General features: G+C 34.3%; 1 protein-coding gene across 50 annotated transcripts in view; it reads right to left on the bottom strand.

The window, feature by feature from the left end:
• Positions 1 to 2,143: 2,143 nt before the first annotated feature.
• The window catches only part of LOC6037737 (Down syndrome cell adhesion molecule-like protein Dscam2), a 106,696-nt gene continuing 91,300 nt past the window's right edge, over positions 2,144 to 17,539 (bottom strand). For 46 of the 50 annotated variants that reach the window (XM_038253878.1, XM_038253865.1, XM_038253866.1 and 43 more), the window contains exons 18-25: positions 14,469 to 14,591; positions 13,928 to 14,130; positions 13,700 to 13,810; positions 13,459 to 13,639; positions 13,258 to 13,392; positions 13,020 to 13,031; positions 12,241 to 12,301; positions 2,160 to 2,378 (exon numbers count right to left, since the gene is read on the bottom strand). In XM_038253878.1, coding sequence (XP_038109806.1) covers positions 2,294 to 2,378; positions 12,241 to 12,301; positions 13,020 to 13,031; positions 13,258 to 13,392; positions 13,459 to 13,639; positions 13,700 to 13,810; positions 13,928 to 14,130; positions 14,469 to 14,591 — 911 coding nt within the window. In that variant the 3' untranslated portion in view covers positions 2,160 to 2,293. Of the gene's footprint in view, positions 2,379 to 12,240; positions 12,302 to 13,019; positions 13,032 to 13,257; positions 13,393 to 13,458; positions 13,640 to 13,699; positions 13,811 to 13,927; positions 14,131 to 14,468; positions 14,592 to 17,539 lie in introns of all 50 variants that reach the window. The other 4 variants (XM_038253864.1, XM_038253901.1, XM_038253867.1 and 1 more) reach the window with 4 other exon arrangements.

Raw genomic sequence — 17,539 nt, 5'->3', positions numbered from 1 at the left:
TTGAACAGAAAGGCGTCGCAACATTCTACAACTTTGATTAGAAAATCAATGTTTTGACAAAAATAAACTGATTTAAAAGTTACGAGGGTAGCTTCGAAAAGTTTAAGAAAACATATTCGTCACAACCGTTAGTGTTTGGTTTGTTATGTTGGAAATTATAATTGGTTAATGCATTAGCCTTCGATAAATTGATGGTTGAAGACAAATCAAATATTCTTCATAAATTGCACAAGTAGTGGTGCCATGAAATCGCAACTGTGAAATATTTACTTTTTCAGAGATCCCACAAACGTTATCACCAATACATTTTTACTTTTGACGCAAAAGGTCGAAAATAGGCAAAATGCGTGTTTTTTTATTTTAAAAAATCACATAAAACTCTTGAAAGAGTTGTACATGAAAAAAATATAAACTTTCAGAAATATCACAGAAACAAGATAAATCATTTAAAAATGAAGCATACAATCTTTAAAATATGTTTGAGTTTAGACTATTTTTTCATAAAACTGTTCAAAGAACTGGTTATGCTTGAAACAATGAAAAAATAATGTTTTAATAGGTTTGAATTAAGATTTTTTCTCATTTTCACACACTTTTGGGATTCGACCTTTTGGCAATCGACCTTATGCCTCTCGACCCTTTGTCCAACATCCATTAAGAATCACCAGAAGGACAATTTATGATGAATATTGATTGCAGGTGAACCGTTTGTTATTTATTGATATTTCAAAATCTCGGAAAGTCAGGAAAAGTTGCAAATTTAATATTAGAAGTTTGAATAAAAAGTATTTAAAACAATTCGAAGCAGAAAATTGTTTTGAAAATATAAAATCACAACAAACACAAAAAAGAGAACATTCCCACTACGAAAGCCAAACATCACTACTGCCGGGTGCTTTTCACACAGTGATCCTTTTTTTCATCATTTTTAGAAACATTCCAAAATTTCGTAGAAAGAACACCTCGGTACCAAAAATTGAGCAATCGTCGTTCAGTTGTTTTTTTTTTGTTGTTTCTGCGTGTTTTTGGTATTTCAATTTGTTGTTACAAGCTATCCTATGCGATTTTGTTAGTGCTTGTTGTGCTTAATAAATAAATAAAAAACTACAAACGAAAAGCTGCCTTACACACTAAAGATATGCTCACCCACTGGAAGCAAAATTAAAGCTCTTGTTTTAGTTATAACGTTAAATAATGTACAACCTCGATCTCTCGAGTTAAAAGTTAGTTTAAAAAATAAATTCGTTATGATTAGAGAAGACAAAAAACGCAAAACACTCCTCGAGACAACCCTCGTGCACCGTTTGTTTCTCTAAACTGGTGATGATCGCGCACTCTGCTACAGACGTTTCTTGTTGGGACGAAGAAAATTACACAGTTTGTTTTTTTTTAGCTTTGTTATCCATTACACTGATTAATTACGTTTACGATCTTTGCTTTATCCATTTTCCTCATCTGCTTTACTGTCTGCAAAATTTTAGTTTTTTTTTGTCGTTTTGTTTAATAATTTCATGTGGGATCACTTCTATCTGCATTTTTGTTATTTTTTAATATTTGATTGATTTTTGTGTGTGTTACTATCATAGTCCGACCATACTATGCAGCTTTTGTAGTCTTCGGAATATTTAAATGGTATGAGTTTGCGGATGCATGGTACCTAGCTGTCGGTAGTAGTAGTGTTTGTATTGGAGTAGTGTAATAGTAGTTGCTAGTATACTAAATACTAGATAGTTATGGTTTCGTATGCTAGTGTTTCACCTAGGTGTAGTGTGTCACGGTAATAAAATTGGTAATTGGTGTAATTGAAAAGTTCGTTACATGTGAGAATGTGTATTTCTATACATTGGCGTAACAGCGTAACTCCACCCTCCCGGGCTAGGTCAAATCCACATCACACAAAAAGTTGGCAAAAAGATTAAAAAACTAAACCCAACGAAAAACGTACGATAGACACCGATTCAAGTCAACAAAAGCGACGAACCTGCGATGTTTGGATTTGACCATTCCTTTTCTTCTTTTAGAGATAGCTCGACTGTTGCTTCCTTCGCCACAGCGACAACGTCGAGAAGGTCCTTCGGCCAGATCCTCCTCGCTGTGGGCTGCCATTGCAATGTGGAGTCACGCTTAAGATTACTCATGAGAGCTTAATTTTGTCAGAAAAAGAACCGATGATGGGAAGTGTGTGGGGGCGCGGGATGTTGAGAATGAGTTTGTTTGATTCTAGCAAAACTGTGTGATATTGGCTGGAGTTGCTGCTGTCGCTGCGGGTTCAGCTGGTTCAGCGCCTTACAGATTACACTGCCATAGTATCGTAGGCTGTGAGTCCTGAACCGGCGGGGGCTGCTGCTTGTTTGGCGTACTTGGGTTTGATTTCGTTTCTACGAGCGATTGCAGGGGGGGAGCAGTAGAGCACGTAGTAGAGGGAGAGAGAGAAATGGAAAGTGGAGCACGATTAGACTACGTTCTGAGCACGGTGGGATAGTTCTGCTAGGTTTTGAGGGTGGAAGTGGGGTTATTAGGGACATTACGGGTAGGGTGCGAGGATTGTTAAGTTTGTGGGGAGTAAAACTGGTTTTGTTATCAATCCATTTAGGCTGGGTTAGGTTGCATAACTTTTTGTGTAAAGCTGCGTAATAAATGAACTTGTAACTCTTCTCGATATGATGGGAAAGAAAATGATTTTTGAACATAGTTTAAATAACTGAGGATGCATTATAGTGGAACACGAGTGAATATATCTGTAAACTGTGGGTGAAGTCATCAAGTTTATTTTATATTTCGATTAAATCTAGAATTATTCACAGTTGACATCGAGCGAAAATTCGATGTTTTCGATATAATTAAGATTTTTACAAAAAAAATGCCAACGCTGCCAAATATTGAAATAGTGTTTTCGCGTAAATTGCTTTTTGTATTAAAAAGTGAAACAAAAAAAATCAGAAGTTCCGTTTTAAGTATACAGATTTTCTAATATTTAGATACCATATTGGTATGGGCAGCTGTATAATTTGTATGGAAACATGCATGGATGAACCAATGACACTGGGCAAATGCTGCAAATTGTCTGGACTTTAACAGAAATGCAATGAAAATATTGATAAAAATAAAATTTACCCATTTTTAAAAACAATGTACCGAACAAGTACACTGAAAGAAACCAGCATAATAATCTCAAGTGATTTTTCACGTGAGAGTCTCCAACAATCAACACGATAAATTCACGTGCTTTTCCCATGGCCCTCACATGTTTTACATTTCAAATGGATGTGAAAATAATTTAAAGCCAGCTGATCGTTAGCGAGAAAACTTCCACTCTTTTTTCGCATGAATTTCACTTCAGATTCAAATAAATTTTACATCGATTGGCCCCATTCGACATTTCCTTTGATTTCGAAGTGAAAAACACGTTAGATTGAAATGCTTTGGTTTTAAAATGTGTTTGGGGAAAAAATCTTCATTAGTAAGATGGCCACGGACGATGGCGGTGCAAAATTTGCACAAATTTCCTGAATTAGTTCAAATATTGTATCTTCAGGTTCGGAACAAGAAGAATAACAAAATGCTTTGCATCATCATTCCTATTATGGTACTACATATCAAAGATTTGCAAAATAATAATAAATTTACGAAAATACATTTTCCAAAGCTTTAACTTCTTTTAGTTATCTGCGGTCCAATAATTCGAAATAAAAATTGCAATGGCCTGCAATAAGTAGGTGGTCTGAAATCCCGAAAATCTTTGGCCATAATATTTGAACAAACCCTAATTGTATCGAGAAATTAAAAGTGAGAGTGTGTGTGTGCAACATGGAGTTAAACTTTTCAAAGTGCCATGTTAATCTTCTCATAAAGTTTAACTCCATATTGCACACACTTTCACTTTTAATTTCTCGATACTCTAGTTATATAACGGCAAGGTGCACTATCGATACACGGAAAAAAGTAATTCTGGAAATCGTGAATTGTTTTCATGAATTTAGAACCACGAAGAAATATATTCACGAGTAGGGGAGAGTGGGGAGACTTGATTCCCTTTTTTTGTATCGCACATAACTCTGTCAATTTCTCACAAAACTATGAACGTTTTGCATGAAATGAAAGCTTAAAAGCATTCAACTATGTTTGGCTTACAACACAGAAAAAAAAATCATGGTAATATTACATCTGGGAAGAGGTACATCTTTTATGTCAGAAAAAATGTGTAATTTTACCGCTTTTCTGGTGTAATGTCACTTTTTCAGTCTAAATTGAGGTAAAATTACATCATAAAAGAGGTAATATTTAACCTTCCCAAAATACAGCTTCAAATTTACATTATTTTTTACTGTGAAGGGTATTTAATCAGATGAACTCTGCGAATCATGCCAAGCGTTTGAAAAAAAAAAAAATAACCGGCATTTCCAAAATGTTAGAGGTAACTTGATCCCCCTTTCAACATTTTAAAGTAATCTTAAGCAAAATGTTTCTTATTCATCCAAACTTTTGATTATCTATAAGTTACAGCAATTTCACATAAAACTTAACGTTTGTGATTAATTAAGCTTGAGGCTGATTCCTGTGACTGTAAAAATGCAGGGACCAAGTCTCCTTAAACGCACTTTTTAAAACAATTGATTGTAAAATTAGTATGGCGAGAAATTTAACGTCAAATGCGTAAGGGTTTGGTAGTTGATAATTCATGCATAAAAAATATTTTTTGAACAAATTTTAAATGTTTTCAATACATATCAAAACATAGAAAAAAGATCTTGTGGAGTTTTTTTGGAGCACTTTTTAGAAAAATGTTTGTAACTAATTCCAAACATTTTTTCTTTGTTTTCTACAATGAGTTTGAGTCAATTTTGCACAACTTTCTAAAACAAAGCAATTTTTTTTTATCCGCATGCTGAAGAGATACAGGCTTGGGATCAAGTGTTTCCGAGGATCTAGTCTCCCCACTATCCCCTACAGTACAAATGCATCAATTCGACGTCGTCGTGCTATCTTGTCGCACCCGCCATTTCGACGTTCCGAAAAAAACGCGTTTTAATATTTGACCTTGAATAAACAAAAACGAGAGCACGCAATGTAAACAACAACACGTTTTGTTTGGCTGACTATTCTGTGCATTGTCCCGAAGTTTGGTTGTATTTGGTTGCTGGAGTCCCGAGTTATAATTACAAATGTTTACGGTAGTCTAACTTGTACGTGCGTCAAACGCATCCTGACCTGAAATCCAGGAAGGTGCTGTGTCCTATCCCTCGCCTAGACCAGACCAAAATCCATGATAAAGCTGTCAGACAGGCCCGTAGCCAGGGGGGGGGCTTCCGGGCTGCAGCCCCCCCCGAATTTTTTTCCATTTTTTTTTAAATTGAACTACCTTAAAAAATCTCAAATCAATGATTGTGTGTTCTCTTCCCAGAAATAATTTGCAAGATAGAGAATCAAGAATAGATTGATCAAACTAAGTAATTTGCCTGTCCATTGCTGGGCTCAGTTTTTGTAGATTATGGATCCAATATTTAAAAATTGAGCTGCAGATTTGAACATTGTTCCATTCAGTAACATCTCATTTATCTTGTAGTTTTAGCATTACATTGGTTAGGATGGTCCAAATCTGGGCTTACTTGGGGCTACCCCCCTAAAATCAAAGATTGATCACTAGTCTAAGTTCCAAAATTTGAGCATTTTCTGACCACTGACCACCAAGTTTGGGCAAAATCGTCAAATTGTATGGAGAAAAGCAACTGCTTCAGTTTTTGACCAATGGAAGGCGCAATAACTATCCAGTTCTTACCAATTTTCAGAACTAATATCTTCTTTAATTTTGGAAAAACTTTCCCGAAGACACCTTATTTTTTGGGTTTTTGCTAAAAGTTATTAACCTTCGAAAATAGCAATTTCCGAGCGGACTGCTCTAAGGGGCTACATAGAAATAATTACCGTCATCTGGGGCGAATCGGGACTACAGTCTGAATAGGGACAGCAAAAATCCTTAGATCTTGTTTTCTTATTTTTGATTGTAGAACTTAAGTATGACCCCTGAAGAACCATAAAATAATTTAGAATTTTTGGATTCAATGTGGCGGTCAAAATGGAGGTCAAGAAATATTTCTGGTGTTTTTTTTAAAGGTCTAATAAACCAAATTTCCAGTTTTTGCTTTTTGGGTGCTTTTGAAACCGTCAGGGGTATTAAAAAACACCCAAAAATCAAAAACTTGGTGTATTGGACCATTAAAAAAACAGATGCCGAATTTGATGTTAAAAATAAGCAAATAAAACATGCCGATTTCATTTGTTCCTGATTCGGTTATCCGAAGTCCTTTGAACTTCGGATAATCGAAACTTTGGATAATCGAGGCTTCAGCTAGTCGAATTTGGACTGTAAAATTAATAGCCCTCCTTTATTTGCATTAAAACCTTTAAACTGTTAACAAATGTTTTTTTCTACATTTTTCAAAATTTATCATAATTTCTCAAAAATATTTAGATTTTGTTTTCAAAAACGAAAGCATTTAATATGAAAAACATTTGAGTGAATTTCGACTATTATCAGAAATACAATTCTAATTTTATCGTTGTGGTTTTAAGAATATGGATAGTTACATATCTGAGACCTTAGAGAAAAATGCTTGAGAAATATCTGTGTGTATTTTTTTATTACTTTTTCGTAAACCTTTTTTCCGAAACCACTCGTCAAAAATGCTTTCTTTTGGTCACATTTTTTAGTTTCCACCGTGGCCAATCTCCAATTTTTATTTAATATATCAAAAATCGGAAGATCAACTAAGTGAATTCTTATTATCAACTAATTTTCACTTTGTGCATGAGCTTGCGATTTTTAAAGGAAGAAATAAAATGATAAAAATATTCAAAACGTTAAAAAAATTTAAGCTTGGATTCAAAAACTCTGAAATTAAATTAATTAAACATCATTTTCAAATTGTATAATTTCTGATCAATAATGCATTTTCAAACTATTTAATTTCTATTTTTTGGATTTTACAGATTAGAATTTGCATTTTGAAAATTAAAAAATTTCTTTATTATTTTTTTTATAATTTCTTATTTCTGAATATCAATTGTAAATATTTTCCAAAGTTTATGTTGCCACCTTTTCAAAATGGACCAAAAAACAGAGAGCAAAAACAATATTAAAAAATAGCTTCACAATTTTAATGGAAATAACTTATTTCGATTAAGTCTTTTTAGGACCAGCGACCAGGTCGGTTCGGAAAACAAATTTGAAATGTTTTTCCTGCTTTGATAATCATATACGACATGTTTGGGCTCGTTTAAAAATATTTAGAATTTTTGTAACATGTTGCGGAACCGCGGAAAGTTTTTTTTCACGAAAAAAGCATTTCGTCATCAGCTAGATATTTTGAAAACTAATGATGCAAAACAACTGTACTGATTTAAAGTGTGTTTTGAAACACTTTTAAAATAATAAAACCATAGCTTGTAGTTTTGATTGTTAACCCTCTCGACTTTGGTCAGAGTTTAGTGACATAAACTTCAGAATAATATTCGCAACGGCTAAATAAAGATTTAAACATTTAACACTTTCAAATTTCCAAATTTTCATAACTTTTGATTTCAGATTTTTTGGTATAAGACAAAGAAATGCCAGAAATCAAAAATAAAAATAATAAAAACATAAAAATTTAAGATAACAATTCAACAGAATAATATCAAAAATCTGAAATTCAAAAAATTAAAAATTCTAAAACTGAAAAATTAATAAAATAATTAATACCTAAGAAATCCTAAACTAAAAAAATATCATTTTAAAATTAAGTTATTCAAAATCCAATAAATTATGTTTTTCAATCTTAATTTTGGATGCTTTAAATATTTTTATGTTTGAATTCTAGTATTCCTAAATTTATTTATTTTTACCAGAAAATTAGGTGATTATTGTAATAGCTTTTCCCTTATTTCAGCATTTTAAGATTCAGCGTTTTGATAGTCAGCTTCATGAGGCAATTCTTCAATATTATTTAAGCGAATACATTATTTTCAAACGTTATTTTCAGTCGCATCCAAATAAACAAATCAAAATCTCATCAACACATATTGCACCCGAAGAAATATCAAACGACGCTTTTTGTTTCTGTTCCTTTTCAGCTGCGTACCGCTTGAGAGAAGTCTTTTCGTAAAGCTTTTCTTGACCGTTTCTTGAGATTTTTTTGTATGGAGTTTTAAGAGTCTACAGGACATTTTTTAAAATTTTCGTTCGAATGTAAAATATGGTTCTTGCAGCAAAATTCAGACTAAGATTTGATTTACAGGAAAAATGTAATCGATTTAAGAATTCTTACATAAAGTATTCTTTACTTTTAAAACAAAAATTTAAGATAATAATTACACATGATAATTTAAAAAAAATCAGAAATTCCAAAAATGAAAAAAAATCAAAAACATAAAAAATATAAAATATTTACAACTAAAATAATCCTTAAATTATAAAAAAAACATTTTTTATCATTTTTAAATAAAGATATTCAAAAATAATATTCAATCATTTCAATAAATTATGTTTTAATAATCTTAATTTTTTATGCTTCGAATATTGGTATGTTTGAATTCTAGTGCAGACTAAGATTAGATTTACAGGATAAAACTAATCGATTTATGAATTCTTACATAAAGTTTTCTTTATTTTTAATTTAGCAAGGTTTCGTAAATGTACAATTTCTAAACCATAAAATGTGCAGGATTTTGTTCCCAGAGTCAAGATATTGCTTGAACAAACATCGATTTTAATAAATGGTTACAATCCTTAATTATTAAACATGATTAGATCCCAGAAATAGAAAAAAAGGATTTCATTTGTGTGTTCTTTTTGTTTTGCTTAGAAATATTCAGAGAGTCTTTTCTAGAACCACCACAGCCAATTTACATTATTTTTCCCTTTATCTTGTAAAATCATATTGGTTATCAAAACTTATTTTAAAAATAATATAGTTTTGATAGTTATTTCAAAATAAATTAATTTGTTAATCGTGTTCGCATTTACAATTTTTATCGTACATTTTATTTTATTTCGAGAAGATGTGTCTCAGGAACTAATAGATCAATCTCCAATGGTTCTGAGTCTTTACACGATAAGAACAATAAAAGTTTTGCTTGATGTTGCTGTTATATCATTTTCATTGAAATACTTGTTAAACAGTTTGTACACTATTTTCAATAAATTGGATAATGTTAATTTTTGTGTTTTAACGAAATATGCACTTTAAAGCTTACTGTGGATTTATTTTTTATCGATAAAATGAATGAATTCTATGAATTCATAGACTTTTAAATATTTTGACTCTGGATATCTTTAATAATGTCTTTTAGATACTCTTTGGTTTAAATTTAACCGTTTATTCGATCAGAAAATTTTATTTTTAATTTATTTATTTTTTAAATTTCGAAGATAAGCAGCACTGCAACGATAGATTTAAATTTTATTAAAAAATTATCTTTAGAATGAAGATCTGATTAAATTTTTTTGTCATGTTTTAAAATTTTATTATTGCTCAAATTCTGGACCAATTTTCAGAATACAATGAGTAATGAATTTAAATATGGCGTTTAGTCGGAATATTAAAGTTAAACATGAATCGTTTTAATGTTTGATGCAATCGAGGAAAATTTTAACTGTTACATATGCATTTAAAAATGGTTACATATGCATTATTAACAACTCTTCCAGTGAATATTTTGGCGTTGAAAATTAATTTAATAAAATTTATCTAAATTTTTAACACATTAAAATTAAACACAGGCACTGATTTTTTTCTTCAAATCTATTTATTAACAGATATTTATTATAGGCCTATAGTGTCGTCCAATTACCATGGAGACACTTCAGAAGCTGAAATTTCATCGATTATATTTTTTTTGTATTTCATTAAAATTATTTATTTTTGAGAGCACCAGGAGCTTCGCAAAATATGAAATGGCTTCATTAGCTTAGAACAATTAAAATAAAACATTGTTTATGTTTGTTTATAAAATTTTAAGAACAACAAATATTCCAGTTATGAGTTTTATGTTGTGCTAGAAAAAATGAAAAATGTTAGATAAACCATCACAATTATCACACAGCTGAAAATATAAATCCAGACGGTTTAAAATTTCTCTCAGTATAAAATACAGAAAACATAATACTTATGGTTAGATAAATCAATATTTCTTTTAAAAAAAATTTTTGCTTTCAAAAATTTGATTCAAGTTAAGTATGTTTTAAATTTAGCGACGTTTTTCACGAAATTGGATTACAATTAAACAATTCAAGAAAATGTAAAAAAAAAAACACTTTCTCTACTCCTTTAACACAAACTAGCTTTTAAAATAAAGAGAAAAAAAATGACGAAGGAGTTTCTTCAACATTGAAAACTTAATATGAAAATCTTCGAAAACTTTTTTGCATACATTACATTACAATTTTACAATTCATCTCAATAATTATACCACAAACCAAGTGATGGTATAAATGATTTGCTGATTTTTATACTCCTTGAATTTTTGCACCCAAGCCCCCCCCGAACAAAAATCCTGGCTACGGCCCTGCTGTCAGACCAAATCTGTCAGACCAAGACTGTCAGACCAAAGAGCAAAAAGTAAACAATCTTGGTCTTCGACGTTGGTGCACACAAATCAAGAAAAGAAAATTTGAAAAAGAATTTTATTTTTTCATTTCAGTGACTGGTTTTGGACTGCAAAATTGAATGTACGTCAGAAAATGATTAAACAGTGCGGCGGCCTGTACACCGACAATTAAATAAGCAGTTAAAAGCCTTATTCTTCCAATTTAATTTTTGATCGCGTTTTCGGTTTACACCTGAACAATCTTGAAATTATTTATACGGATTTGTGATTCCTCTCTTTCCATCATTCCCTTGCTGAAATCCCTTTGGCCAATTGTCACACTTACATCAATTTTCAGGAAGTGACAAGATAGCACGACAAGATTGAAACTACTTTCATATGGAAAGTGACAAAAATGCACGGAGTTTTTTCGGTTTTTGTTGAATATCTCAGGATTGAAATAGAATTTTGGGGATCTGTGAAGGTCAAAAGGTGAGGCATTGTGAGCTGTACAAAATGGCGTTCTTAACTCAATTTGGCCCAAAATGCACGTACGACAAGTTAGCACGACGGCGACGAATTCACGATTTCGGGAATTGTTTTTTTGTGTACATTGCTTTTTTGAGGTGATAAATAAACTAGCATTTCATCCTTGATTTTTTTCTTTTTTTTTTACAGTCCAGTCTCGATAATCCGAAGGCCTTGGCAAAATTTCACTTCGGATAATCGAAACTTAGGATATTCGAGTCACCAATATTATTATTTTTTTCGTTGTTTTATTTTTGATTATCGAGACTAAGTATGACCCCTGAACTACCAGAGTGATTTAGATTTTTTTTAAATCCAAGATGGCGGCCAAAATAGAGGTAATGGAATATTGAAAAATGCATTGTTATCAGTTTAATAGGCAATTAACCATTCAAATTTGACTAAAATGGGGTCGCAGAACTCGATTTGATGTTAAAAGTAAGAAAATAAAAAAACACGTGATTCGATTATCCTAAGTCCCATACAAACATTCGGATAATCGAAACTTCGGATAGTGGAGGCTCCGGATAATAGAGTCTGGACTGCACTTGATTAAGAGCTAAATGTATTTTTGAAAATAATATAAAAGTTAATCAGATATGTTTGAACATCTTTGATAAAATGAGATAAAAAGAATAATAACTGATTGTTCTCTTTTGACATTTCGGTATTGTTCATGCTCGATATCAAAAATTTAAATCATTATAACATTAAACATAAAAATTAAAAAACGAAACCAATAAAATAGAAAAAAATCGCTCCTCCAACCTTAAGTATAGCAAAATAGGACCGAACACCAATCCATGTTTAATCACACAAAAGTTTAAAAAAAGCAAACGCAGACAGTTACTTACACTCTACCCTCCCCACTCGCAACTGTTAGTGAGACATGTTAGTGAATTTGTTTCAAGTGTGTGTGTTAGTGAAAAGCGAGGGTGGTTCAGGCGCACTAAGCTCGTTCTCTTGTTCTCTCTCCTGTGAGCTTGCTGGGTGGAACTTTGCACGAATGGCACAGTAAATGGTGCTAGTAGTGTGTTAAATATGGGTGCAAATCTACACTACTTTGCCGAGAGCGGTGCTGTTTGGTGAGGTTCACACTAGTGAGCATGCAGAGAGGAAGAAGAGTTGATGGTTTGGATAAAGAATTACCTTTTCAGCAGTTTCTCTGTTTCTTCTGCTGCGAGCGCATCAGGAGACTTGGCCGTCGGTGCTGTGGAGTTGGAGTTGGTTGGATTTGTTTTTTTTTTTGGTTTTGATTTACAAGGAAAAGAGAAAAATGATAAAGAAAGAGTCGGTTTTTGGAGCGGTGGGATGAGCGGTATGATGAAATGATAAACTATGATGAGAATTGGGAGGTCTTGGGGAGATGGTATGGGCATTCGATGATTAAGAGGCCAATTTTCCATAACTTAAACAATAAATTAGAAGGTAGACAAACTTAACATCTAGACATTTAGAAGACAAACCATGCTTTTTCTTTGTTTTTGATAAGGATGCTATTATTTGACAATCACATGAACACACACACAAAAAATATAAATGATTAGAACATAAACAAATAAACAGTAATATTTTTGAAAAATATAGTCAAGTGGAGTCATGATTGTACTTATTGTGGGATAGTACATTATTGACCACAGGTAAGATTACATGAACACGTAACAAAATCGTATGCAATGCAAGGAAATTTTCAGTGAGAATCGATGTTATGGTTGTGAGGGATCATCAAAATACCGCACGAAATGTGAATATGCATAACTCTATTCTAGTTGTTGCATTCCAAATCAAACTGTGATCGTTATCGAGAAAAACACAGATGAATGGGAAGGATCATCATGAGAGAGAAATTATGGGATGACTACTATACGCAGTTCTAGTTGCGGAACGTTCCAGCATGTCCGTTAGAGGTCAAACATTCGACAACTCACCCTCAGCTGGTTCTGGTGGGTAATCGATTCAGTTGAGTTTTGATTTTGGAAGTTTGTCAAGATATTACGGGAGATTTCGCATTGTTTATCGGGAATTCAATTAGAAAAACGGAATTTTGAAAACAGGAAACATTTGATTAGGAAGGCAATTTTCGAAATGATCGAAATGGATGAGTCTGATTTTCTGGTGAACGATTTGGGTGAGGAACCGGAATGGAGAAAGTACTTTCAAACTTACCACCGTAGTTGCCCCGCGGACCGTTGTCTCGATCGCATTCAGCCTCGGAAATTTCGTTACTCTCCTTTGAGTCGTTGAAAGACGAGTTGCTGGTGTCGTGGTTGCGTGGTGGAGGTGGCGGCGGTTCGGGCGATCCTGCGAAGAAAAAACGTCGTTCAATACGCGGCTGCAATAGTAATAGACTCCCTCTGAATAACTCACCCACGCTGCGCCGTCCCACGGATCCCCGCGATCCGTAGTGATCGTACGGCGTGCCGTAGTTTCCGCCGTACTGCGATCCGTACTGATCCTCTTCGGGCGCACAGTTGGCGGGATCGTCGTATTCGGGGCCAGGTCCGCAGTACAGAGATCCTCCCTGGGAACCGATGCGGGTGTATCGTCTCTGCAAAATAGAGTTCGTCAGTCAAGAGTTCCAGCTATGAGTCATCAATCACTCGCTTACATATTGATCCTCCTCGGCACAGTTCGCCGGGTCGTCGTACTCGGGCGCCGGCGTGTAGATACTGCTCTGTCCTCCCTGGCTGTTCTTGCGTGCATACCGGTTCTGGCGTGGCTAGAAACAGGTAAGAATCATTATTCATAAAAGGTGCGCAACGACGAGGGGGCGCGATTTGGCGATTTTATTTGGCTTTGCGTAGGGAAAATGTCGGCGATCGCGCCCATACTGTACCATTGACTGTGATCCGGAGCGCGAGTGCACGTGGTTCGGCACCTGCATCGCCATGCTCGAGCCCATCGTGCCCATGTGGCCAGGGCCGCCCATGCCGTTCTGGTGCGGGAACGTCTGGAAGTTCATCGCCTTGGTGGGGTCCATCTCCTCGCGGAAGCCCAGCAGGTGGAAGGTCGCGTACGGGCAGATCTCGTCCTCCATGCCTTTTTGGGTTTTAGGTGATTTCAAAGAAGAAAACAAAACAGTCAAAACAACAAAACCCTCAACACATCTCGCGGTTATCACTCGTTCCAAATGTTAGTATCAATCTTACCGTTGTCTAAGATGGGTTATACGTGAACCGTATTTGGGAGGGTTAGTTTCGCGAGGGAGAGTGTTAAGCGCGCAACAATTTCGACAAAGTACAAAACCAGTTCAAAAAACAGAAAATAAATGTTAAGTTCAAACGTTAGTCCAAATCGATGTGCTACTGCTAATGTGGATTACGTGCAGAATCGCTACTCTAGTTGGGTGGGGGAGCTTGTTGTGTGGAACACTTTACCGTAACACGCCGGCGGATGGTTGCATCGTCTCGGGAGGGTTGGGGCAACATTTTTCAGCTCCTCGTACAGTGGTCGACGAGGATCCCAGGTCGAGTGGTTGGATTTATTGGTAGGATTATGGCCTAATTGATGGTACAAATAATAATCAATTTTGATGAGATGAGGGGTGACATGGTGTGAATAAGGGCTCAACGACGCTTCCCGGACTTATTTTAATGTCTGAACCTTCGTTTGCATACACTCGAATAAAAACCTCTGACATCAATCTGACAATTGAATCAAAGCATTGATTTACAGCTTACCTAGCACACAATGCGAACACTTAACTAGTTGGCCAGTACACGGCGAAGAAATACAAATATATTTGTCCCTCGGTTCCTCTTAGACAATGCTTACCCGAAACCGATGCAATCGACAAAATTTGAGTTTATGTTAACGCCGACTTAGCAGAATTTGGTAAAAATATTAACATAACAAAATTGAACAATAAAAAACCATGCGTCTCCTCCAAACTATATGAGCCGTCTACAAGAATATGGAAGCGCCTGGTCCATTAGGGTGTAATATGGATGTCTGGAAAAAAATAAAGTTATCCAAATTTAGTGAGCACAGCACTTTTTCAGTTCCTTCTGGGGTCCTGAACAACTCCCCAAAGTTTGTATGGAGAAAACCATTTTTTTTTTGGATTTTGATATTTACTGATATTTACTGGTCCATTAGGGTGTAATATGAAAATCGATTTTCCAGCACAGCAATTTTTCAGTTCCTTTTGGGGTCCTAAACAACTCTCCAAAATTTGAAAACGATTGGTTCAGTCCTCACATTGCGCAAAGCGATTCAATTTTCCAAATAAATTTGTATGGGAAAACCCATTTTTTTTATTTTGATATTTATAAAATCCACGTTTCACGCTGTACTAAAACCGGATTCATATTCGGATGCTCTGGAATGTGCTCTACAACTTTCCCCAAGAAAGTATGGTGCTAGCTTGTCGCTGAAAGAAGATAAAGCGTCCTCAAAACTCGTCTAAAACGTGATTTTCGATCAAAAAACACGTTTTAGACGAGTTTTGAAAAAGCTGTTTCTGTTTATAGGAGCAAGTTACCAACATACTCTCTTCGGGAAAGTTGTAGAGCACATATTCCAGAGCATCCGAATATGAATCCGGTTTTAGTACAGCGTGAAAAGTGGATTTTATAAATATCAAGATCCAAAAAAATGTTTTTTTTTTTCCATACAAATTTATATGGAAAATTGAATCGCTTTGCGCAAAATGAGGACTAAACCAATCGTTCCCAAACTTTGGGGAGTTGTTTAGGACCCCCAAAAGGAACTGAAAAATTGCTGTGCTCGCTAAATTTGGACAACTTTATTTTTTTCCATACAACCATATTACACCCTACTGGTTCATAGCCTATTCCGTTGAGCACAAATGCATAAAAATGGGGTCAAGTTCGGAGTGTCCATATCTAGCATTTTTTGGAGGTTTTTTTTTTAAATATAAAAGTTTATTATTAAAAAAAAATCCAAAAATTATTTTGATTTTTTTTTTGTATTAATATTTTATGCATACAACAGATTTTTGTGTTCTTCGGGATGAAATATTTTTTCAAATTTCGATAATTAGTTACTGTCCCAATTTAATTTATGCAAAAAAACAAAGAAAAATCTGTCTCTAATAAAAAATATCTGTCCCTAAATAAAAAATCATGGATCTTTTTTTTTGTTTAGGGCATCGTATCCAAATTAAAAAAAAAAAATTTGGTTGCTTCCGTTGTGCTCAAAGGAAATTACTATGAACCAGGCGCTTCCATATACAAGTAGACGGCGCATATAATTTATAGGAGACGCATGGTTTTTTATTGCTCTATGTTTTATGTTTAATTTCTCACCAACTTTAGTCCGCATTAACATAAAATCAAATTCGATCGATTGCATCGGATTCGAAGAAGCTTTTTCTAAGCTTGACACTTGTTTTATTTTGTCGTGTAGTGAAATCGTCCCGCCCGTGTGGATCAATCGGACCGCGCACTGGACTCTCAATCCAGAGGTTGCTGGTTCGAATCCCGCGGCGGGCGCTCTCAAAATTCTAAGTGTAAATATGGGTATCCGGCGCCGTCGCCCCGTGCCATACTCAAACACTTAGGAGCCCATGGCGGCGAAGTCCTTGTAGTTAAAAGGAAGACACTAGTGGTTGGTACTAGCAATGGTGGCCGACAGCTATAAAGTCAACTTCGTTTTCGTAGTGAAATCGATGATTTTTGGTGCTGGGTTTTTGAATGTTTAGGCTGATGCAAATATTTTTAAAAGTTTGTGTCTCTCGGCTCTGGCTTGAGTCGAGGGGGGGGGGGGATTTTTTTTACCGAATTCGGTAGTTGAAAAATCGGTATAGTTTAGATCGGTAAACCATCTGTCATTGAAAATAATTTTACGAAAAAAAACATCAGTCAAAATGAACAAAATTTTACCGCATTTCGGTTGTACGATGAAGAATAATGAATTTTAGTACCGAATTTCGGATTTTTTTTTACTGAATTCGGTAATTTTCAGTTTACCGAACAGTTCAGCAGTTGAAAATTCGGTAAACTTTACCGAATACGGTAAAAAATCCAAGTGTGTTGTGTTATGATCCATTTTAAAACTTGTTTCTCATCCTGGCTCGTAATAATTAATGGAAAATTAATACAAATAAAATATAGAAATTTCTTTCCTTTCCTTTTTTTCTCCTTCCAAGAAGTTTAGGAATTAGAGTCCTGTGAAAAAATACTTTGAAAAGGTCCTATAAGCTATTATCTTCATATGTGTATAGAACCTTTTCAAAAAATCTAGATTTTGAGCGAGAAAAATTACTACAAACTTAAATTTTTACCGAAAGTTTACCGAATTTTCAACTGCTGAACAGTTCGGTAAACTGAAAATTACCGAATTCAGAAAAAAAATACCGAAATTCGGTACTGAAGTTCATTATTGTTCATCGTACAACAGAAATTCGGTAAAATTTTGTTCATTTTAACATATGGTTTACCAATTGAAACCATACCGATTTTTCAACTACCAAATTCGGTAAATA

The sequence above is a fragment of the Culex quinquefasciatus genome, chromosome 2 (genome assembly GCF_015732765.1).
Source record: "Culex quinquefasciatus strain JHB chromosome 2, VPISU_Cqui_1.0_pri_paternal, whole genome shotgun sequence".
Classification (NCBI taxonomy): domain Eukaryota; kingdom Metazoa; phylum Arthropoda; class Insecta; order Diptera; family Culicidae; genus Culex; species Culex quinquefasciatus.
The sequence above is the reverse complement of the archived record's forward strand: the minus strand, read 5'-3'. Positions and strand labels throughout refer to the sequence as shown.